The following is a 24,767-nucleotide window of genomic DNA, read 5'->3' on the forward strand; positions in this document are numbered from 1 at the left end:
TTTAGAAAAGTTCCTTCATACTTTCCTTGGCATACAAACAGCCCCGGGGTGTTGTTGAATGCAGATTCGGTTAGGCAGGTCTGGGATTAGGTGAGTGCTGTCTCTTGATGCTACGGGCCTGTAGACTATATTTTGAATGGCAAAGGATCAACTCTGAACCATTTTAGGTTTCCTGATCTTTATCTTCAACTTTAATGATTTGATCCCAAAGTGACTGCTTTGTAACTGAATGAAAGTTTCTAAGAAACATCAAGCCTTCTTATCTCCCTCACTTTCAAACGTGGAAGAATTGCCGCTTCAGCCTCGGCCCTTAGTCCTTGATGAACGCGGCCTGAGCTTGCGGAACCTCTGCAAGCGCGTTTACCAGCCCAGATAGTAGTAAACCAGCCGCGGGGAACCCGGGGATACCCGTCCACCTTCGGCCGCCGTCGCTGGCCCTTTCCAGGAAAGCGCGGGCCCGCCCCCGGCGCGCGGCCTCCGATTGGACGGGACAGCGCCGGGCGTGACGTCAGGCCCCGCCTCGCCGCCCTCCGGCCCCGCCCCATGGGGTGGCCTGGCCGTTTGGTCTGGAGCAGCTGAAACCGGTTTGAGCGGAGGCGCTCCCTACCGCTCAGCGCTGCCGCGGATCGCCTGGAGGAGCGCTGGCGAGGTGTGGACGGCGGGCGCCCGGCACCTCAGCCTGCGGCCCTCGCTCTCCGGCGCGGCGGTGCCGCGGACCGCTGACCCGGGGACACGGCAGGTAAGGCTGGCGGGCTGGGCGCCGAGTGCGGGCCGCGGCGGCTGCTCACGTGGCAGGCGAGTTGTCAGGGCAGTCCCAGCCCCGGGACGCGGCCGGGCTGGGGGCGCCCTGCCGAGGGGCTGGCTGGGTCCCGCGGCTGCGGCCGGGGCGCCTCGTCGGGAGCCTCGGCGGCCTTGACGTTCGCTGCGGTAAGTCGGTGGGTGGGAGTATTACCCGCTTTTGTTCGCGACCACGGTTCCCCGGGACTGTCCAGTGCTTGGTTCCCTTTTGAAACATGTGGCTAGAATTTATAGAGTGTAGGACCACCAAGAATATACACAGTACTAAGTTAAGGAACAAAGAAACACACAAAATGCAACAGAAGTCCCCTGAATACCCCTTTCCCACAGCAGTCCCTTTGCCCACTACCACTGTGTCCCTAAGTAACTCCCGTGTCTTGACAACTGTTTTTCCCTCCCAATTGCCTAAAAATAGTGACCACAAAAGAAAACTCCCCAAAGTAGCAGAGTGAGCATTTGATATGGACCAGAAGTCTTGGGCTTGCTTTTAAGTCAAGTTCTTCCTAGGAACCACAGTGCCTTTCTTTACTAGGAATATTCCTATTCCAGGAATAGTCATCAGTGCCCTCGATAAAATTTTGAGGCTGCTGTCCTCCTCCACCTCTCTTAAGCTTTGCTTATTCCATATCTCCCCAAACCTGACTTTTCGGAAAAAGCCTCATGAGTTAGGCGCTTCTTCTGGCCCCTTCCTCCCTCACGCACTGCCTAGTTGCAAAGGAAATCTGGCAGGAATTGTAGATACTTCTTTCACCTTGAGGCAGCTGTTGAGTCTGTAGTACCAGCAAAGAGGAACTGATCAAACCAAGCAAAAGCAGGATGTTTGGATCTGAGGGTGTTTTCACACTCCTTTCTGTCACCCTCCCGGTTTCTGCCATGCTCCTATCAACTTACTCTACCTCTTAATGCTGCTGCTTCTATTTGCTACATTTCTAACAGTTATTACATAACTAAGAAAAAAATACAAGCCATCAGTCTTTTTCCTATTTTTAGTGTTCTAGATACAAATAGCACAAAAATCAACCGAGGTAAGACTGCATAAAGCCCAGTCCATTGCTGGTTTAAGATCTAGACAGTGTTATACAAAATTTAAATCTGCAAAGTAAGACAGGAAAACTGGGCTCAAAGAATTGATGACCACAAAAGCAAACTCATAGTGAATAAAAATTTGGTATGTAAAAAAAGTAGGTTGATGAATCAAATTCTGTGTATAACTCAAACATTAAAGTATATGAAGTACATATGCAATATACATGTATATGAAAGTATATGAAATATATACATCAGAAAATGAAATGGAAAACATTTGGAAAAAATGTTACTGCATTGTTTAGAAAGTTAATGTAGCTTAATGAAATCTACTTCAGAAATACTTTCTAAATAAAAATCTATTAATATGTACATTGTGTTGGATTAAAACATTGAGTTAAAGTATGTAGAGGTCAGAAAAGTGGGATCATGATGATCCTCCACCAAAAATAACAGATTAATTGTAGGGATTTCATATGTTCCTTTACTATAGCTAGTTAAGAGGATCACAGCTGCTGGAGTCTAGAGAAGAGCAAGGCTAATTGGAAATAACTTTTTTCTTGAAGAATTTGGAAAGAAAACAGATTCTTTTTGGCCAGACATACACTCTTTAGCAAAAAATATCTGAGTTCAGTTTACCTCTAAACTAAATGTTCCTGTACCTTGGTTTGTTTAAATCTTTTGTTTCCCAAGCTTGTGAACTGGTAAAGTCAAGGGTTGGGAAAGTTTGTTTGGTAAAAAGAATACAGTAAAATTTATTTTGACAGGTAGTGTGAACTCTAAAATTTTTAAAAATTTAAATTAATTGCAATATCATTTTGCTAAAGTTTTAAAAATGTTACAATAGTTTTAAGCACTACTCAATCTCAGGTGAGATTGACGTTTATCTTTTAAAAGCCCAGTTTTGTTTTTGTTTTTGTTTTATTCAGCAAACAAACCAAAAACTGTCTCAGGAAGTATATGTAGTCTGTGAGATAATAAGTGAATTGTTTTAAAATATCTACATAGTCAGCTCGGTGCATACAGTGACTAGCTTTTTTTTTAAAAAAATCTTATTCTATTTTTCTGTTTATCTGGAAGACCTCCCCCTCTGTTTTGGGATGGTTTTTGTTTGTTTGGGAGAGGAAGAAGTACCAGTGGATGTGTAAATTTTGTGGTCCGAAGTAGATCCGTTTTTTACTTTGTCATTGCTGTTTTGGTGATAGCTGGGTGCCAAAACTGTATGCTTCAACCCTGCACCAGAATTTTGGCCTCTGTTCACAATCAAGTAAACTGCCCTGGTAGCAGCTCTCTCTCTTTTGTTGGGATGATATTTATTTTTGGAGAGTGAAAATTTGAACTGCTTTGCTTGATTTGACTTGTCAGTTCAATGGAAGGTGATGCTTTGAGTTTTGGGGAGGGTTTTGGGGGATGGGGCAATTTTGTGCTTGTATATATAACTTTGTATAGTACATTTACTGCAGCTGTTTACTGCCAAGTTACTATAGCCACTTTATAAAACAACTTTAGGAATGAAAAGCCCAATTTTAATAATCAGCTGATTTATTTCCCTTTTATTAGATTTACAACCTTTCCTGATGGTTTTTTAATATAGTAGAAATCTAGGGATAATTTTGTACCAGCAGTAGTTTTTAAGATATAGAAATGGTTACATCTGATTTCTCTCTTCAGCTCAACTGCTGAACCAACCACAACCCCAGCCCTATATCTGATTTCTCTTATTGGTTGAATTGGTTATTTAAAACTGGTCAGAGAATATTACGCTCTAAGTGAATTTAGCCAATCCCCAAAAAACAGATGCCGAATGTTTTCTCTGATATAAGGAGGCTGATTCATAGTGGGGTTGGGAGGGGGAGTAAGGGAATATTAGATGAACTCTAGATAGGGCAAAGTGGAGGGAGAGGAGGGGAGGGGGCATTGGGGTAGGAAAAATAGTGGAATGAGATGGACATCATTATCCTAAATACATGTATGAAGACACATATGGTGTGAATGTACTTTATATACAACCAGATATATGAAAAATGATGCACTATATATGTGTAATATGTAATATGAACTGTAATTCATTCTGCTGTCATATATAACAAATTAGAATAAAATTTTTTTTTTTAAAGAGAAAGGGGGGGAGAGAGAGAGAAAGAGAGAGAATTTTTAATATTTATTTATTTTTTTAGTTCTCGGCGTACACAACATCTTTGTTTGTATGTGGTGCTGAGGATCGAACCCGGGCCGCACGCATGCCAGGCGAGCGCGCTACCACTTGAGCCACATCCTCAGCCCAGAATAAAAATTTTTTTAAAAGCCAAAAAATAAAAAATAAAATTGGTCAGCAGTGATATATCAACTCTGTAATCATGTAGATGAGATTGTCCTTAGTTTGAGATTTGTGTTAGTAAACCCTGCTAAAGTACAAGTTATAGGGCTGTGGTTGTGGCTCAGGTAGAGTGCTCTCCTAGCATGCTTGAGGCACTAAGTTTCAGTCCTCAGCACCACATAAAATAAAATAAAGATATTATGTCCACCAATAACTAAAAAATAAAAAGTACAAGTTTACAGATTGAAGTTGGCCATTTAGCCATTTTGTTGGATGATGAGGTTTATGCTCTCAAAATTAGTTGCTTAAAAATCAAGATTTTTTTTTTTGCTAGCCTTAAGGTTTCTTCTTCATATGATAGAGGTATGTTAAATGTAAGATTGTAGTGCTTCAGTGAACAATTTTATTAGGAAGAAATATACTCTTACGGTTATACTCCGATTAATATCAGATGTCGTCTTAAATTATTAAAGTATTCCGATAACAAATTAATGAGGGAGTAACAATCTAGAGCTCTTCATTTTGAGAATGTTCTTTGACAATTCCAGAATTGGATGTATATACTTTAAATTGATTTATTTTTTAGTTTTCGGTGGACACAACATCTTTGTATGTGGTGCTGAGAATCGAACCCAGGCCGCACGCATGCCAGGCGAGTGCGCTACCGCTTGAGCCATATCCCCACCCCTGGTGTTAACTCTTAGACACAGAAAGTAGAATGACATATCTTGCAAATTATTTTGATCAAGGACAAGTTTTCTCCAGTCTTGAATTTATTAACTGAAATAGTAGAGTCATCAAATATGGAATTCTTTGTCTAAGTACATCATGACACCAGTATTATAAGAGTATAAAGTGTATTTTTAGTATTACATTTTATAATTGATGTAAATGTGATGATACATAGTTTGTAGCTCACATTGAGCTCTGACTCTTTTTTTAAAGAGAGAGGAGAGGGGGGGGGAGAGAGAGAGAAAGAGAATTTATTTATTTATTTTTTTAGTTTTTTGGCAGATACAACATCTTTTTACGTGGTGCTGAGGATTGAACCTGGGCCGCACGCATGCCAGGCGAGCGTGCTACCGCTTGAGCCACATCCCCAGCCCCGAGCTCTGACTTTTGATCGTATTTCTATAGCTATTATAGGTCAGGTTTCTGAACTTTAGCCTTATTGATATTTGGACCTGAACATTTACATGGAGGGATGTTCTGTGCACTGTGTTCAGCAGCACCCTTGGCCTCTATCCACTAAATGTTAGGAAGAACCCTCTCAGTTATGACAACTAAAAATGCCTCCTGATATTACCCATATTCCTTAGAGGGTAAAATTGCCTTTAGCGAGAACCAATGATAATAGATACCTTGATGTTGTTAACTGTTGGGTAGCAATATTTATTAAATGACCTTTGTAGAGTTATGCATTTGTTCAGAGGGATGGAAAGGAAGCAGAGAAGAAATAGAGGAATGAATAGCTATGAAAATAATTTAGGATTATTTTATAATCTATAGATGTTAATGAAATTTAGGTGATTAGTTAATGGAAATGATGCAGAATAAAGACATTGAAATTCTTTTAGGAACTTTGATGGATTGGGATTTATAAGTCTTGGAGGTATTAGAAGTTATAGTATGATATATCCTTATGTAGAGTATGTGTTTTAAACTATGTAACTATTTGTGTGTGTTTATATATCTAGATATCAATATGTATGTATGTATTTAAAGCTGTTTCCTGTCTTTCCTCAAGTTACTTAAGTTAGGGGATGATTTATTTGACCAAGAAAGGGAAGAAGGAAAAAATTAGAAAATGTGAAAACAGTAAAAGATCTCAAAATCTTAGAGATTTAGATTTCTATAAATCATCAAAGTGATTCAAAGTCAGGAATGTGAGGATGAATATTCTAGTTGACATAAAATGTGTTACTGGAAAGAAAGGGGGGAAAAAAACTAGTTAGTTTCAGTGAGTGATACTTTTTTTTGGTTGTTTCCTTGTTACTAAAGTCAGCAGGTCAGGGGTCAGGGTGGTTTGTAATCCCAGCAACTAGGGAGGGTGAGACAGGAGGATTACCTATTCGAGGTCAACTTCAACAGCTTCACAAGACACTGACTCTAAAAATAAAAAGGTCTGAGGATATAGCTCAGCATGAAAGCATCCCTGGATTCAATCTTCATTATCTTTAATAATAATAATAATAATAATAATTAATAATAATAATAATAATAATTACATTCCACACCTTATTGAAGTAGAAATCCTCTTGAGTCAAACTTTTTTGTATTTATATTCCCCCCACCCCCCTAATAACATGAATCTGGTCAGGAAAGATAGGTTGAATTCAGAACAGCTGCTTATCAGAAGAGAAAATGTGTGGCAAGAAACTCTTGACTCTTCTTAAGTTTGGACAATTTTCTTAGCAATATTTCAGGTGGGTCCATTCTTACAGAATAGGTTTGTTGTAAATTTTACTTTAAATCTTGTTAGGTATTTCCCAATTAATGAAGTATATAAGGACTCTAATTGTTTTGGTCATAGTTGAGATTGATTTTTCATTTTTTTGCTTTTTGACCTTTTTTCTTTGAATATACAACCCTATGTAAAGCTGCAAAGACATTAAATGTTCTTTTACAAAATGTAAACATAGTTCTTGGTTTTACTTGTTTCATGATGATAACTGTCTAATGCCAGTATTTTAATGTACTGTAAATAACTTTTCTTTTTCTTCCTAGCAAGACATCCTAAAACAAATCCATCAAAATGACACCTTCTCAAGTTACCTTTGAAATAAGAGGAAATCTTTTACCAGGTATTGTACATTTTACTTTAAAACAATTTTTAAAATTAAATGAGCATTTTCCCTATCTAAATTATTTAAATATGGAGTTGTTATTAAAGTGGTCCTAATTTTTAGATGAAAATATCTATAACCTTGCTTATCAGAAATGTGCTGTGAGAACAGTAAATGCTTAGGGGAAAACCTTCCTCTAAGTGTCTCATTCTCATGTTTGAGAAAAGCTGTAGGTTTATTTAATTTTGCACAGAAGGAAAATGGTTGGGCTGTGATTTTTAAATTAACATGAAAATGAGGGAAATTGTGCTAGCTAGTCCAAGAAGCTGGTGAAATATTTAGCTAAAATAACTTTGGATACTTGTATTATCTTTTAGTTTTGTAGAATTACTGTGAGTACTCTGAGTAGTCTGTAGAAGTACTATGAGTTAATTTTAGTTTAGATAGCATATCAAAACAGTGCTACACCCGGTTTATGGACTTCTCTCTTTAAAATACTGAGTATACTGGCTACCTTTCAGTTCCTCAAATCTGCTATGTTCCTTCTCCTTTCCTCTTCAGTTTTTCTCAAATGGTTTCCTATGTCTACTCTGTGTCCCCACCCCACCCCCACTCCTAACTTCCATAGTCCACAAGGTGAGGACCCCTGCAAAATTTTCTTAATGTCTGGCACTGTTTTGTAGCATATTCTAAAGATTTTATTAAAATTATTTCAGTATTTTTTTATTGTTGTGGGCAGATTGTAAACTCTGTGAAAACATGGTCTTGTTTATGTCAAATTCCTGCACCTAGCATAGTGCTTGGCACAGACTAGGCGTATAGTAAACATGTATTCAAAGAATAAATTAGTGACTCACTCTGTAGCTAACATCTTTATTCTAGCAACCTTCATGGCAATTGGCAAAGAGAGTGTGTGTGTGTGTGTGTGTGTGTGTGTGTGTGTGTTTTCAAGTTCATGTTGTCAAGATAATCTGGTACAGCTCTACCTCTGGGTAGATTTTGCAGTTTGAATATTGCTAGTCACCTGACTTATTGACTCTAGAGGGCCAAGTGCTCACCTCTGGTCCTGTATGTAGCCTCCTGAAGAAAAGACAGAAAAACTATATTATACCCTTTAAGGGAGTTGTGAATAGGCAGTTTTAGCTTGAAGGAGCTGGCCATGTCAGGCAGATGGACTGGCCACAGAATTTCAGCTTTATGAGGGGGGACACATTCTCAGGGACTAGAATGAAGTAGATAATGGTGCCTATTGACTCTATAGGTGGGAAGGAGGAAGTAGAGGGATAGGGAAGAGACATGGGAAGACTCCACTCCTACCTTCCATAGCATCCCATCGCCTTGATTTCCTCTTTGCAGCATGATCACTGTTGAATGTGGAGAGTAGGGAGTACAGGGATGCATGATTAGAAAGAAGAGTGAAAGGGAAGGAACAAGTAAGTAAAAAGGATATGTATGGGGGGGAGTCCTCTACAAATTCTCTTTAGTTAGCATTCACATCTTTGTACTCTCTTAAAAATGAGGGCCAGTTAAAGATAGAGGTGGATTTGTTTTAATAAAATGTTTCCTTTTTTTTTTCAGAAATGTATTCCCAGGGAATCAGTAGAAATACAAAGTAAAATTGGTAAAATGCAGGCATACCTATAGATGAGAAGTATTCAGGTGAAAAAAATAGTCATTATTTGAGTGAGGAGTACTAGATTTTTCACTATGTCTTTGTTTTGAGGGTTTTGCTATTGTCCCATTGATAAAGTTCTTGATTAATAGTTAATAGTCACTGTTTGAATTCTTGGAAAACATTGGTTAATATTTCTTTAGAAGGCTTACATGCATTTAGGGTTTGCCTTTTTAGATGGGAAACTGCCTTGAAGGCAGTAACTGTGGCTTGATCACTTTGTATTCTTGAGTGCTTGTTACTATCTCAGTACGAAGTTGAACAAATGAAGAGAATTTCTTCCGTGTACCTTCCCATTTTCTCTGACTTTGGTTCTAGAGAGGTGAGTCAAGTTAAATAAAATATAGGTGCTAGTGGGTCCCTGGATCTTCCCCATGTTTCCATGTGAAGCTTTTCTATCTTGGCCAAAGAACACACAGCCAGTTGAACTAGTGCAAAGGGTTATTCTTTTCTTGTTTCCTGAACTTGAAATTTGAAACTTTCCTGCTTAGGAAAAGACTTTTGTATTTCTTTAGGGGAAGTTTTTGCGATATGTGGAAGTTATGATGCTTTGGGAAACTGGAATCCACAAAATGCTGTGGCTCTTCTTCCAGAGAACGAGACTGGTGAAAGGTAAGCATGGCAATGTCAGGTTACAGAGTAATTGTGACATTCACATTATAAATGGAGGAACTACTAAGATACTTTAATACACTTTTAATATACTTTATACTAGTGTATAATTTTTCTTTAATTTATGTCAGAATATTACATGAATGCTATTTAAGGAGTGAAATAGTTTTACAAAGTTTTTGTGAAAAACTGGTTTCTCTGTTCCTCAATCTCTTTCCTCAACCATTTAAAATTCTTTTTTTTTTTTTTTTTAATATTTATTTTTTACTTCTCAGCGGACACAACATCTTTGGTATGTGGTGCTGAGGATCAAACCCCGGCCGCACGCATGTCAGGCGAGCGCGCTACCGCTTGAGCCACATCCCCAGCCCCATTTAAAATTCTTGACTGGTTCTTTGGATACTTACTGCTAAAGAGCAAAATTGTCTTTTTGGTTTCTCAGTTCAACTTTTTTTAGTTTTGGCGATCAAATCCAGGGCTTCACATGCGTTCTACCCCTGAGCTATATCTCCAGCCCTCAGTACATGTTCTAGATAAGACATCCAATTAATTTTGTTTTCACCTATGAAATTTATATCCTTGAGAAATACAAGATATTAATTAAAAAGATTAGAGAATGGAACACACACTTCGGTATCTTAACTAATAAAAAGGAATGTAGCACTAAACAGCACAGATGCAGTGAACTATGTGAAGGGGAATCTGGGTGTCACCAATATTCAGTTAACTAATCTTGGGCAAGTCTAATGTCTGTAGGTCTCAGCTCATCTACCTAGTAAAGGGGTTAGACTAGTAGATAGTCAACAGAGGTGGCCTTTATCCTACTTCTCAATATTTGGAAGTGTTATGCATTGTCTTAAATAGTGTACAAGTACATCCAGTGCCACTATAAAAAATACCAGCTAAGGAAGCCAAGTGTGGTGGTGCTTGCCTGGAATCCCAGCATCTCTAGAGGCCAAGGCAAGAGGATTACAAATTCAAGGCCAGCCTCAGCAACTTAGTGAGACCCTGTCACAAAACAAAAAATGAAAAGGGCAGGGGATATATTTTAGTGAGAAAGCTTTTATGGATTTAACCCCCATTAACAAAAAATAAAAAAGGAACATCAGGTGAGGTGATTATTTAAGACTCCTTAGGCTCAAAATTAATTTTCCCATAAAGCAATGCTACTAAAAATATGGCTGGTAGTCCTATCCAAAGGACTTTTTTTCAATCAGTGATATGAACTGATACCAAATTTTAAAGTGCAGAAATTGAGAGCAAGCATTCAGAAATGTACATGGTAAACATCGTCTAAGGCTCATCTCATTGAACTACATGTGTAGATGAGGAGTATTGGTCATTGGACACATTGAATAAAACAAATCAGCAGACAAGAACTGGTCCTCTACAGTAGTGGCTTGAGGAGCACGGATGGCAAAATCTAGGAAAACAACAAAGAAAAGTAAATCAGTACCATATTGTGAGCCAAGGAAAGAAAAACAGAAGCACACAGAATATCCCTTTTCCTGTTTGTCAGTCGTGTGATCCATTTTCCCTTCTGGTCTTCAGCTGTTTTTATAGGTAAAGTTTTTGGTATATACTCCTTGTTAGACTCTCCCAGAGGGACAAGTTGTTTATTTTTTTTCAAGTGGCCATTTTTTCTTTGATTTTTCAGATCAATTATCCTGTCTGCATTGAAACTTTTCTGAACTTTTCTCTAAAACACACTTCTGCTTGTCTTGAATTATTTCAGCCACCCTAGTCAAAGTGACGTGGACCGAATGACACAGTACTTAAACCTATCGAACCTTAAGGGACCAGCCATTTATACATTGCCGATGTATGCCAAAATAAAGCCAAGTCATAGGGAGTCATATATAGCAGATAGACAGTGTGAGTGCTTCACAGGGAAAAAGGAAGTGCTTTTCAAGAGTACAAGAGAATCTGCTTGCTTTCAAGTGACATTTTTTTTTTTTTTTGAGAGAAAGAGAGAGAGAGAGAGAGAAAATTTTTAACATTTATTTATTAGTTTTCGGTGGTCACAACATCTTTGTATGTGGTGCTGAGGATCAAACCGGGGCCGCAAGCATGCCAGGCGAGCGCGCTACCACTTGAGCCAAATCCCCAGCCCCAAATGACATTTTTTGTATTTTAGAAGTATGGCATATCTTTGGGATTTCAATGTGTTCTACCTCTAGGGCCTGTGTCCCTCTTGTTCACATTCTCTTTAAGCTTATTACTAGTTTTTGGTGCCAGGTGGTAGGTAGAGCTCTGTTGGAACTTTTTTCCTACTTACAGATCATTTGAAGGTTGTAGTAATGTTTCCTAAGAAGGGCGAAGATGTGGGTCACTTATGATTTTATTTGCTTTTTTTGGATATTTTATTGACACTTTAGGAGAGGATAGGAGCACATTTCAACCTTGTACTCAATTTCATTGCCCTTTTTCCTGAAATTTAATCAGATTATGTTCAATCTTGAATTCACTGAACTCATGAAACAGTTCTGGATCACTTTTTAACTTAAGAAGCATTCTGTTCAAGAAGTGAAGTAAAAAGACGTGGTGTATTGATTTTTCCATCGCTTTATTTAGTAATTCTTAACCAGAGGAATACAACAGAATCACTTTTAAAAAAATACACATGCCTAGATCCTGCTTCTGGATACTTCGAGGTAGTGGATGGGAGAGGAGCACCAGCACATTTTTCAAAGCTTATCACTAATTCTTCTGTGCACATCTGGAGCTAGTTCTATATATTCTGGCTGGCTGCATGGAAATCTTCCCTCTTCTGCCTTTTTTTAGATATGGTAGCAGCAGAAATAAGTTGATGAATCTACCTGAAACCCTCTGTTGAAAAGGATTTTGAGGCTTACCGATGTAGAGCATTTGTTATCCTTGCTTTGTAGCAGTGATAGGCAACTGGCCATATACATCTGATTGGCCTGTAAAGTTTTATAAGTTCTGTGTGGCTCCCAGGGTGGATCCTGTGCAGGCAGGCTGGCAGGTAGGCTGGCATACATATAGGCATACACACGTGCACGCGCACACACAAAAATCATTTGGAGCTGCTGTATGCACTGAACTACTCATGCTGAATTAATGATTAGGTAATGGTCTGTGTCTGTGGCTCTCAACCTTAAGTGTTCATCAGAGTCACCAGGAACCTTGTTAAAATACAGACTAGAAGAACCTCTAAAGCACAGGAAATAATGCCAAGAGTTAAGAGGGATGACATCAAATTAAAAAAGCAAAAGAAGCAATTGGGAATGTGAAGAGAGAATGTACAGGATGGGAGAAAATCTTTGCTAGCTACTCTTCTGACTGAGGATTAATATCTAGAATAAAGAAATCAAAAAATTTTACATCTGGGCTGGGGATGTGGCTCAAGCGGTAGTGCGCTCGCCTGGCGTGCGGCCCGGGTTCGATCCTCAGCACCACATACCAACAAAAGATGTTGTGTCTGCCGAGAACTAAAAAATAAATATTAAAAAAAAATTTTCTCTCTCTCTCTCTCTCTCTCTCTCTCTCTCTCTCTCCTCTCACTCTCTCTTTAATAAAAAAATTTACATAAAAAAAACAAACAAATAACCCTATTAATAAATGGACAAATGAGTTGAATAGATTCTTCTTAAAAGAAGAAATATAAATGACCAAAAAATATGAAACAATGTTTAACATCATTGGCAGTTAGGGAAGTGCAAGTCTTCATTACACTGAGATTTCATCCTATACCACTCAGAAGGGCAGTCATCAGGAATACAAAAAATAATACATGCTAAAGAGAGTATGAAGAAAAAGGAACACTTTTACATTGGTGAGATTGTAAACACTGTGGAAAACCAGTATGGAGATTGTTCAAAAAATATGACCCATCCATACCACTCCTTGGTGTGTGTGTGTGTGTGTGTATATATATAAAGAATTTAAAGTCATTATACTACAGTGATACATACATACGCATGTTTATAGCAGCATAATTCACAATAGTCAAACTATGGGATCTGCCTAGGTGCCCTCAGTGGATGAATGGATAAAGAAAATGTGGTATATATACACAATGAACTTTTGTTCAGCCATAAAGAAAAATGAAATTATGTCATTTAGAGAAAAATGAATGGAACTAGAGGTGATTAAGCAAAACAAGTCAAACTCAGAAGTTCAAGTGTCATATATATTCGTTCATATCTGGAAGCTGGAAAGGAAAAAGAGAAAGGTGTGTGGTAGGGGGAATCTCATGAAAATCAAAGAGATCAGTAGAGGAAAGGGGCCAAGTGGGTGGAAAACAGGAAGGGAGTGGGGAAGTGCTGGGGAGTGATCTTGGCCAAATTATATTGTGTGCATGTGTGAATATATAACAATCTCATCATTATGTACAACTATAATTCACCAATTAAAAAATGTGAGTTTCTAATTCAGTAGGTCTGGATGGGTCCTGAGAATCTGCATTTCTAACATGTTTCCAGATGATACTGATACTCCCAGGACTCCACTTTGGATATCAGTGGTCCCTCATTTGAAGCTACAAGATCAGTTAAAATCATGAATCACAGTTGAGGCAGCTGTAGCATAGTTCAGAGGAAGACATTGAGTTGAAGCAAGTAACAGATACTAAGTGGGTGACTTGGGAATAACTAGAGCCTGAGTAGTAATATGAGTGCAACTTGTCAGTGTTCTCTCCTTGTGACCTAAAGCCTTTCAGCCCAAAGCCTCTTAGCAACCATGTAACATCCCAAGCTAAGTAGGAAGGCAAGAAGATTGTGATATAGGCTTTCACCTTTGCATTACTTGGATTCAGTTCAGATAGTTCTTCATCACTGAGGCCTTTGTTCCAAAGGCATCTCTAAAACTTGGAGTGTATTGCAGGGCACAGTGGTACATGCCTGTAATCCCAGTGGCTCAGGCAGGAGGATCAAAAGTTCAAAGCCAGCCTCATCAACAGTGAGATGTTGAGCAACTCAGTGAGACTCTGTCTCTAAATAAAATACAAAATAGGATTGGGGATGTGACTCAGTGTCGTGCCCCTGAGTTCAATACCTGGTACCCCCTCCCCCCAAAAAAACAAACAAACCATGCAGTGAATTTTGTTTGCTTATTTGTCTGTCCACTTAGGAAAGCAAACTCCTTAAAGATGGGGCTGTCCTACAGTATTGCTGTGTTTCTGTTACCTGCTGTAGAGTAAGCCTGTGTTAAATTTTGTGTAGGAATAAATGGATGGTATTGGCCACATACTGTATCTGAGAGGTTTTGTGAACTGTGAGTTGTTTATGTATAATTTTAGTTTGATATTGATGCTGCTTTGATTTTTTTTTTTTTCCCCCTTACAGCATGTTGTGGAAAGCAACCATTAAACTCACTAGAGGCATATCAGTTCAATATCGCTACTTCAGAGGGTGCTTTTTAGAACCAAAGGTATGTTTTCTTTATCTAGTTTCCAATTTCTTTATTTGCTTATTTCAAAAGCAACTAGCTTAACTTTGAAAACATTAAAAATAAAATGAGTTTGTTTTGGTCAAATAAGGAATGGAGTTCTCAATAACATTTTAGTACCAAAACCCAAGTAAGTAGCCACTTCAGAGGCAGATGTTGTCTGCCATGGAATTTTTAAAAGACTGATAGTAAGTATCTTCTGCAATATTCTTATCATGAAATTTGTTTTAATGATGAATGTTCTCTATAGGTTTGCATTTTTGGTAACTTTTGTAAGTTAGTAATCAGTTACAAAGGTTTTTGTTTTTTGTTTTTTTTTTTTAAATTTTATACCATGTAGATATATTAAGAGGAGCACGTAGCCAGCTTTAAATGGTTAATTGTTTTAAAAAATTATTTCCCAGCAGTCATCTCTTAGTGACTGTTATTTAACTCCTATCAATATTGAAGTGATTCCTCCTAGATTTTTTTTTACAAGGTAGTATTGATTGGCCAGGATCTTTTCTGAAAGTCTTTGGGATATCTGTTAATTCTCAATCTGCCTTTTCACAGTGATTTATTATTTTGGGATTGTTTTCATATTTAGATAAGAATAAAAGTTGATTCTTTTTCTCTTAGTCTACAGATACTTATTTGCTGAAAGGATTCTTTTCCTTCAGATTTTTACCTTTGACACTCTTAGGCTGCATGTGAACAAGAGTTTAGGCAGGGATCTAAGAAAAACACAGATTAGATCTTTTTTAAAAAGTATTTCCCTTGGGAGTCATTAGATTCTTTTGCTACATGTGAAAAATGCAAGCAGTCACTGTTACCTCATTTTCTTAGCCACCATTACAAAGAAGAAAGAAAACTGACAACCCCATTTCAGCTGTCTTTTGCACCTATTACGTTTTTTTTATTCCGAGTACTTTGTAAATACTAAGTAATTGAACTTAAATTACATTATGGTTGATCATTGTGTTGGCTTATCTTGACAATGATCTCACTTTAACAACCTAAGAAAAGAGCATCTATTATTTATTTGCATAGGGCCACAACACCATGGTGAAGATTTTCAGTATAAATTGAACTATTGTGTCTAGCTACATAGGCCACAACACTCCTGACTTTGGAAGTTTGAGAATCCTGGTGTGTGAAATCTAGCTTTGTATCATAGTAAATCAACTAAATTTTACTTGGAATTTGGAAAAGAAAAATCACAATAAGTCCTCGGCATAGTTTTCTAAAGTAAGACTATTGTCAACAGGTAAAATTAAGCCAACCTGTAATATTTTCTACACTTCATTGAAAATGTAACCAAAATAGCAATCAGTCCAAAATGCCTTTTTGAAAAATTGGCAAGAAGTCTCCTGAACAGTAAAACAAACAAATAACAAACAAACAAAAAACACAAGTTTATCCCCATGTAATACTTGCAAAAGTTTACAGTATGTGTTGGTGAGTGTGTTTCTTTAAGTAGGTGCTTGCTCTGTATCGTGTACACATGTACCGTGTGATGCAGGGGCTGCCATGGTAAGTATGTTTTTCATGGAATAGAGTAAATAGCTGCATAAAATTCCATGTATATGGCTATTTTTCCACATGCTGGCTTAAAGTGATACTTATTTTAAAATGAGTCTGTGGCACTTTTTAAATAAAACATTTTTACTATAAGTATTATCAAAGTTTGTCTTAATTGTGTATTGTCAAATGATAAATGTAATGTGCAGGGAATCTTAAATCAAGAAATGATGTAAATTAATGGATTATATTTTTATGGTCATAAATAATGATAGGAAAGCAAAACAATGATGCAAGTATTAAAAAATCGTTATGGGAAGTAATTAATTTTATTGGATCAAAAGTTTAGGGGGTACTCTAACTAGGCAGTTGTAGAACCTAAGCTAAAAATCTGTTATTTTTGGACAAGTCACTTGGCTTGTATAGTTTAGCTGCTTCCAACTGTAAAATGAAGGGTTTGAACTTCAGGTTTCTTAGATTCCTTTCATTACTAAAATTTTATTGTGAGCAAATAAAATTTTACCATTTACATTTTCTCGTCCATACTTTGCTTTTTTTGGCATGTTCCTTTTAGTTTAGAATTTGAGCTCTGAAGTCCTTTTTTCTCAGATATGTATTTTTACGTTTTGTAAAATTAGTGAGGTGTTGATATGTTGAATCTTAAAATAATTTTACACGTGACAAGGCAAACTATTATCTTACTTAAGCTTAGCAAATAAAAGTAATGAGTATTCCCGAATGAAAACATTTGAGTCTACAGTCCCATTAATGTCACATCTTCACCAAAGATACTTTTGAATTTGCATGTAATTTAAACATTTTTTCTTTATTCATGTTCACCCCTCTTTGCTGGTAACTAGAATTAGGGGTGTTTTCTCATTGTGAAATGTTAGCCAGTTTTTAATTATCCTTTGAAGACTTTGTTCTTTTTTTGTGTGAAAGTAGGTCTTTATGTTTCAGTAACACATCTATTTCTAATGTTTACAGGTGCTAACATTCAGTTAGATTCAATACAAATTCTTATTTTGATCTTAATCTCCCTTGATTTTTCTTTAAATCCTTGAACAAGAAAATCATCTGTCAGAGGTCGATAATTGTTAATTTTTAAAATAGCTTAGGTTGTCATTTTGTGGAATGGTTTCTTACTATAGTGAAGTTCTGTGTGCTAACTGCTCCTAGCTATCCACTTGAGATTTGAGCCACCTTAGAGATACCTGTTGACCTAGCTTCCTCAGTTCTAATCAGTGACCATTTTTCTTACTGGTCTTACAAAAAATAGTGATTTTTTAAAATAGCAGTGCGTTTGGCTTCTGTATGACTTCATAAATAAAAATTACTCAGTCCTCTTTTACATACAAAATTGTGGTAAAAATGTTGGAAGTTCATATCTGCAGTGATAGTACTAGAATTCACTGATAATTTTGCTTACTGGTTTGTTCAGAAACAAACCCCTAGTCAATGTGTTGGACAATCTTATTTCCTTCTCAGTGCTTGATGTAGCCAAGTAATGTCACTGTTTAAGAAAGCAATAATTAAGATTTTTTTCCCAGAAACAAATTGATTTTAAATGTTTTTAAATGTTTGTTAACATACATATTCAAAAACATTCCTATATTCATCTGATTTTAGATATACTAAATGTGAAATAACTCTATTAGTATTGTTTTATTGTCTTGGACTGGTATTCTTCCTTTTTTCTTCCAAAGATCCACCTTCTACCTTACTCTGAACTTAAAATCATTGCAGTATTTTGCAGAATAGAACTGTTCGTTTTCTAAAATGTTGATGAATGAATTATTACAGTTAGTATATTAAAAAGAACGGCATGTTTGAGAATTTGAATTTCCCAATATTTAGGGTTTAGCTTTTATTTTTTAAAAGGACTTCAGTAAAGCTAAAATTTAAGATTACCTTCTCAAGTTTAATAGAGTAGTAATATTAATTTTGGAAGTTAAGATGTATTTTAAGAGTAGGTTCCCCTTTTTTTTTTTTTGGTTATTATATCACTTTGTATACCAGCCAACATGGATTTGTAATGTGAATGCTAGTAAACATCATCTTAAAAATCATCTGTTGAGCTGTACCTATGGACTGCCCCTCAGACACACTATTAAAGAACTGGGGATGTAGCTTAGTGGTTGAGTGCATGCTCAAGGCCCTGGGTTTGATTCCTGGAACTGCAAAAAATAAATAAACAAACAGAAAAACAGCTCTGGGGCTAAAGATATAGCTCAGTTGTTAGAGTGCTTGCCTTGCATGCTTAAGGCCCTGAGTTCAACCTCTAGCACCACATTATTTCTAGGTGATTTTATGGCATGAGTGATGGGTTTGTTACTAAAATAGATGAGTGGGAATATTAAAGTTGCTACTAAATAAGTTTCCTATCAAATATTTTAATACATACACAGAACTGTCCTTATGTGATAGAGCAGTCTGAATTTTATGTTCTCCTGACACTTGAATTAAAAGAAAATGAAAAAAATCTTTTTCTGTATTCACATTTTTATTCCTGTTGACGTATTAACAGCACGCCTTTCAAATCTAGTAATTTTTATGAGAATGTAATCCCATATAATTAGGGGGGAGAGGTGAAGGAAAGGCATAGATCATTTTGGCTGTTTTTCATTAGTAAAAAAAATTGTTCCTTTTTTTTTTTTTTTGATACTTGGGATTGATTCTGTGGGTGCTTTATTACTGACCTGCCTCCCCACTCCTTTTTTATTTTGAGATGGGGTCTTGCATACTTGCTTAAGGCCTGGCTGAGTTGTTGAGGCTGACTTTGAACTTTTAATCAATTGCCTCAGCCTCCTGAGTTGATGGAATTATAGGCATTCACCACCAAGCCTAGCTTTGTTCCTATTTTTAATGTATATGTGTTTCTCTCTTTTATGGGTTAAAAGTTAAATGTTTAAAAAACAAATTTAAAATATATAGCAGGAAAGAAGTTGTATTAAAAAATATCTAGTGGAAGGAAAATACATGTATTTCCTCTTTTAATATAATGGAAATGATATTCACATTTTAAGATGAGTAGTTTAACATTATTACACTTTTTTTTAAATCTACTCAGTCTACCAATTTGTAAATAAACCCTTACAGCAAGGAGGTATTTAGATAGAGAAAGATCATTTCATTTATAATTTTAGGATTAACAATTTCAATGAATAATGCTGTTGTAGTTTTTAAGCTTCAAAAGTTGCAAATTTAAAAAAATTTAACCTGGTTATTTGAAGTGATTAAATTATCTCATGTTTAATTAATAATGTCCCTCATTTGTTACATACTTATTATCATTTGGCACACTTATCAAATATAGTCAATCAGTATTAAAATCCAGTAAGATATGTAGAAGAGTGTTTGACATCATCTAAAGATGTACACTCTACAGATGGAAACTATATGTTCCAGTATTTTTAGTATATGCCTAGGAAAGAGCTCAAAAGGTTTATATGAAAATATTGATAATGATTATCCCAAAATTCTGTGCTACTAGATTTTTATATAATTATGTAATTAAATTTCTTTATGTAAATAAAAAATAACAGTATCTTGGAATTTTGATAAATTTTGAAATTTTGCTTTTAAAATGTGTATTGAAGGGGCTGGGGTTGTGGCTCAGTGGTAGAGTACTTGCCTTACATGCATGAAGCACTGGGTTTGATCCTTGGCACCACATAAAAATAAATAAATAAAATAAAGGTATTGTGTCCATCTACAACTAAAATTTTAATTAAACAATTTTTTAAAAATGTGTACTTAACAGCTTTATTTTAATCTTAGTTATTTAATTATTTAAGATTCTTAATTAAAAAGTACAATGCTTTAAAATTTCAGTCTTTCAGGGAACCTGAATATACTTTAAAATTGTTGTATGTTAACACATACAGCTTTATTTTTTCTTTTTTAGTAAAGGAATGTGATACCAGAAGACAGTATTAGGAATTGTCCCAGTGTATGAATTTATAAACTCTTAGGCATAAATTGGACATTAATTCCCCTATTATCACACTTGTTCTTCAGGTTTACCTGCCCTGTGTCCTTTCTTTAGTGGGTTTTCTGTCTTCTTTAAAGACACTGGTCACAGTGATATGACAAATCTGATGTTCTTATTATTTCCCACTTAGTGTTCTTCAATAAATGTAATGAAAAACTTTATTATGCCTTTTAATTCTTTGAGTAACTTGTGATAATTGATCTCAAAGTACTCATTCCTACTATTTCTCATATTGTAGTCTTGTTTAAAGTGTTTTCCAAACACTTTTCTTAAATAGAGGAGGGAGATGAATGTTTTATCTGGCAGTTCCTATGCTTGCCAACATTCCAGAGTATATTTGATATTAACTTATGACAGAAATAATATCAGATCAAAATGAAAATTTGAGTATTGTAGGCTCATTTACAAATGGGTTTAAGAAGAGTTTTGTGTGCCAGTTCATCTCATTTTTCTTTATTTACTGCCTCACTTTTTATTTTTTTTCCAGCATTACATCATATTTTGTAACCTGGGTACATTCTTGATTTTGGCATATAATATTGATAATTACCGAGATGAATCTCTTGGTCTCATATTTAGTATAAGATTTAGGCCACAAACATCTAATGGAGTCATGGGTAGAAAATAAGATATAAGAAATTATTGCAGACGTTTAACTTTTAAATTGCAGACTATCGGTGGTCCATGTCAAGTCATAGTTCACAAGTGGGAGACTCATCTACAACCACGATCAATAACCCCTTTAGGTATGGGCATTAACTGCATCTGTTTGAGGCATATGCATAAGTTACTAATATGCTGCACAATGGCTTAGTGGGATTTAATAAATTTCTATTCTAAAGTTTAAAGTTAATGCATTGTTAGTACTACAAATTTCACTTAGCGTTTCATGAATCTTATTTTCAAAACTAAACAGTTATTATAAATTGCCTTTACAAATTTTATTAGAAATGCTTGCCTAGTTATTTTTGTTTTCTTGGGTCAGATTAGTTTATTATGAAATACTTGCTTTCATTTTGAGGGGTTAGGAAGTTTATAACATTCTTCTTGACTGAGCATCCATGGATTTGATTGCTTGCTCAGGCTTAGTAAAAGAACATTTGATGAATGAATTAATCCAAAACAAAAACTTCATAACTTTTAGCTTTGAATAGTAAAGGTACTAGAATAAATCATTCTTTTTTTAAATGAGTAAATACTTGGATAAACTTGTATGAGTGAATTCAAATATCTTTGTAGTTGACATAGATTCTTGCTAGCTTATTTAAATTCCCTACTGCCTTTTGGAAGTGGTAATCCCAAGAGTTGTTTTTTTTTTTGAACATTATTCAGCTTTCTTGTGCCTAAAAATGGCATTTCTCTTCATACAAGTATTTTTTAATTTCCTTTTCCATACTGAAAGTAGAATTTGAAGTTCATTTTACATACATTAAGTTACCCACTTGTATTCATCTGTATATTAACTTACTGCTGAAAAATGTATCTTTCAGTTCCTAGGCAAAGTTAAAATCTAAGAATGATAACTCATTTACTAATTTACTAGCTTAGATTAATAAAGAGTGGGAGTTTCTGCTTTACCTTATATCAGGACACATCTTGTTTAAATAGATGTCTCATTCCATCCTCTTTATTGGATTTTCTTTTTATGTGTTTTATTGCATTTTTAATAGTGTAAATTAGAATCTTTATGGTAGTATACTTTATAATTCTATTATAATTCTAATAGTCCCATACTGAGGTTGGAACTTACTAGGTATTGAACATTTTAAGAAAGTAATTTGCATTTGAAGCATCTTGTAGTTAAATACATTGTCTTATTGTGAGAAGTGAAATGATTTTGTTTCTTCTCTTTTAGAAAGAAATATATTCTATATAATTTTTAAACTTACAAGCTGTGTGAAATCTACCAGAAAATTTGTACTATCAACTGTATTTCAAGTATTTCAAACTCATGTTTAAATGAATATGGGAAGGGAAGTAGGAGGGACAATTAGTATTTAGAGGCTTGGATCTCAAAGCTTTTCTCATTTATTTGAATGTTAGGTGAAGGGGATATGCTAGCATTTATTCTTTTTTTGGTAGTTCCTCACAGCTCTGTATATGCAGGTAAGTTATACTGTTTGTAAAGCTTTTAGCTTGCTACAGATTGTAGTTGGGATTTGAGGAGAATTACATTTTAGACAAGTTCAGAATATGCACTGCACAAGAATAAGCATTTTAATTGTGCCAAGACTTTTTTTTTGAAAATTCACATGGAGTTACCATTGTCCAGCAACCTGTTAGTTTTGTATATTGGTGGGTGTAGAAGTTCATCCCAGTGCCTCTAGAGCACCTCTCTGTGGAGTTTTCTTTCACTTCCTTATGCTATCATGGATAATGACAAAGTCTGTAAGAACTGTACTACTTGTTAGTCTCTTTAAAGGGGAATTCTTTATAGAGGGCTACAATAAATATGCTTATTCACTTTATGCTGCTTTTAAGTTGTAGAAAAACTTTAATATTTTAAACAGTCCTTAAAGTTGGTAATTTCTCAGCCGTTCATTCTTTAAACATTATGAATTTTAACGATGTCTTCTATTTTCCTTGAATTCTAGAAAATGAAATTATTATTGATGATGGACAATTTGGAATCCACAGTAAGTGAGAATGAATTTTGAAATGTCCACTGATGTTTTTTGTGCGTATACATGTGTGTGTGTGTGTGTGTGTATATATATATATATATATATATATATATATATATATATATATATTTACACACACACATACATGTCTTTTAAAAGTTCTTTTTTTTTGAGAGAGAGAGAGAGAGAGAATTTTTAATATTTATTTTTTAGTTCTTGGCGGACACAACATCTTTGGTATGTGGTGCTGAGGATCGAACCCGCGCCGCACGCATGCCAGGCGAGCGCGCTACCGCTTGAGCCACATCCCCAGCCCCTTTTAAAAGTTCTGTTGATGAAAAACCTTAGGTCTAGTTGACAGCTTCTTTGTTATTTATGAAAATTGTATTATATATAAACTTCAAGTTAAAAATTGGTAAAATAATACTATTACCAATGTGTGACTTTTTTATGGCAGGATATATAAATAGGAGTCTGTAAAACTAATAAAAGTTTTGTTCTTACCTTCTCTTATCTCAAACCCAGACTAGTGGCATAAGTAGTTTCAACTAAAAGTTTCTTTTTTTTTTAATAAATATAAGCCATATAGCTTTTTTTTTTAATTTTAATATTTATTGTTTAGTTTTCAGCGGACACAACATCTTTGTTTGTATGTGGTGCTGAGGATCGAACCTGGGTCGAACGCATGCCAGGCGAGCGCGCTACCGCTTGAGCCACATCCCCAGCCCTCAACTAAAAGTTTCTTATGAGGGCAGGGGAGGAGAGGGGAGGGGGGATAGTAGAGGATAGGAAAGGCAGCAGAATACAACAGACATGAGTATGTCAATATGTAAATCAATGGAAGTGTAACTGATGTGATTCTGCAATCTGTATACCGGGTAAAAATGGGAGTTCATAACCCACTTGAATCAAAGTGTGAAATATGAGATATCAAGAACTATGTAATGTTTTGAACAACCAATAAAAGAAAAAAAAAAGAAATACGATTGATTTTACTGTTGGGAGAGTTGCAGAAATAGCCTATAGGATAAGCTTGTAGAAAACATTGCAAGTTTCTTATGGAACTTTGGAAATGTAATGATCCCTAATGGAACAATTGCTATGTTAGGAATCATTTTGGAACATGTTCTCTTTCATTGTAGATATGGATTACTTCAATAAAAATTACTTGATAAAAAGGCTTTAATTTACTAAAGTTGTTAAAGAATAGTTCATTGTTAATAGTCATTTAAATTCTCCCAATCATATAAAAGTTCTTTTTTAATGACAAATTTAAGGCTACAAGTATATTTACTTTGGAGGTGGTGTGAGACAAGGCCAGTGTTTTATAACCTCAGTGTATTAAAATGTGAATTTGAACTAGAATTAAAATAATTACTATTCTTTCTGTTTACTCTTGACAGATGGTGTTGAAACTCTGGATTCTGGGTGGCTGACGTGTCAAACTGAAATAAGATTACGTTTGCATTATTCTGAAAAACCTCCAGTCTCAATAACCAAGAAAAAATTTAAAAAGTCTAGATTTAGGTATGACTATGTGCTTTTATTACTTAGGCCCCCCTCTTTTTAAAAAAAGAATGCTGTAGAGTTTGGATCCATTTTGTTTTAGCCTTTAAGAGAATAAAATAACACAGCTGTTGTCACATTTTCTAATAATCCTAGAGATCTGTGATAGTGAATTGCTTTTCCCCCATAGATCACTACTGTTACATATGTTTATGTTAGTATCTTTTTTTCCCCCCATTATGGTACTGGTGATTTAAACTAAGGGTGCTCTTCTACTGAACTATATCCCAAACCCTTTTTATATTTTATTTTGAGATGGTCTCACTAAGTTGCCCAGGCTGTCTGTGAACTTGAGATCCTCCTGCCTCAGCCTCCTAGATACTAGTTATGTGTGTGTGCTACCACAGACCTGTAATCCCATCACTGTATCAGTGTTGAATCTCAAAATTTTGAACCAGAAAAGTTAGTTTTTACAAAGATCAGTGGTTTCTAAGCTTGTGTATTTTTGTAATTTCTATCATTT

General features: G+C 35.6%; 1 protein-coding gene across 5 annotated transcripts in view; it reads left to right on the plus strand.

Moving 5' to 3' along the window:
* The first annotated feature begins 534 nt into the window (after positions 1 to 534).
* The window catches only part of Gpcpd1 (glycerophosphocholine phosphodiesterase 1), a 55,373-nt gene continuing 31,140 nt past the window's right edge, over positions 535 to 24,767 (plus strand). For 2 of the 5 annotated variants that reach the window (XM_026385854.2, XM_026385858.2), the window contains exons 1-7: positions 535 to 739; positions 6,869 to 6,945; positions 9,115 to 9,211; positions 14,518 to 14,602; positions 20,785 to 20,860; positions 22,709 to 22,750; positions 24,142 to 24,265. In XM_026385854.2, coding sequence (XP_026241639.1) covers positions 6,897 to 6,945; positions 9,115 to 9,211; positions 14,518 to 14,602; positions 20,785 to 20,860; positions 22,709 to 22,750; positions 24,142 to 24,265 — 473 coding nt within the window. In that variant the 5' untranslated portion in view covers positions 535 to 739; positions 6,869 to 6,896. Of the gene's footprint in view, positions 740 to 792; positions 928 to 6,867; positions 6,946 to 9,114; positions 9,212 to 14,517; positions 14,603 to 20,784; positions 20,861 to 22,708; positions 22,751 to 24,141; positions 24,266 to 24,767 lie in introns of those variants that run through there. The other 3 variants (XM_026385857.2, XM_026385856.2, XM_026385859.1) reach the window with 3 other exon arrangements.

The sequence above is a fragment of the Urocitellus parryii genome, chromosome 6 (genome assembly GCF_045843805.1).
Source record: "Urocitellus parryii isolate mUroPar1 chromosome 6, mUroPar1.hap1, whole genome shotgun sequence".
NCBI lineage: Eukaryota > Metazoa > Chordata > Mammalia > Rodentia > Sciuridae > Urocitellus > Urocitellus parryii.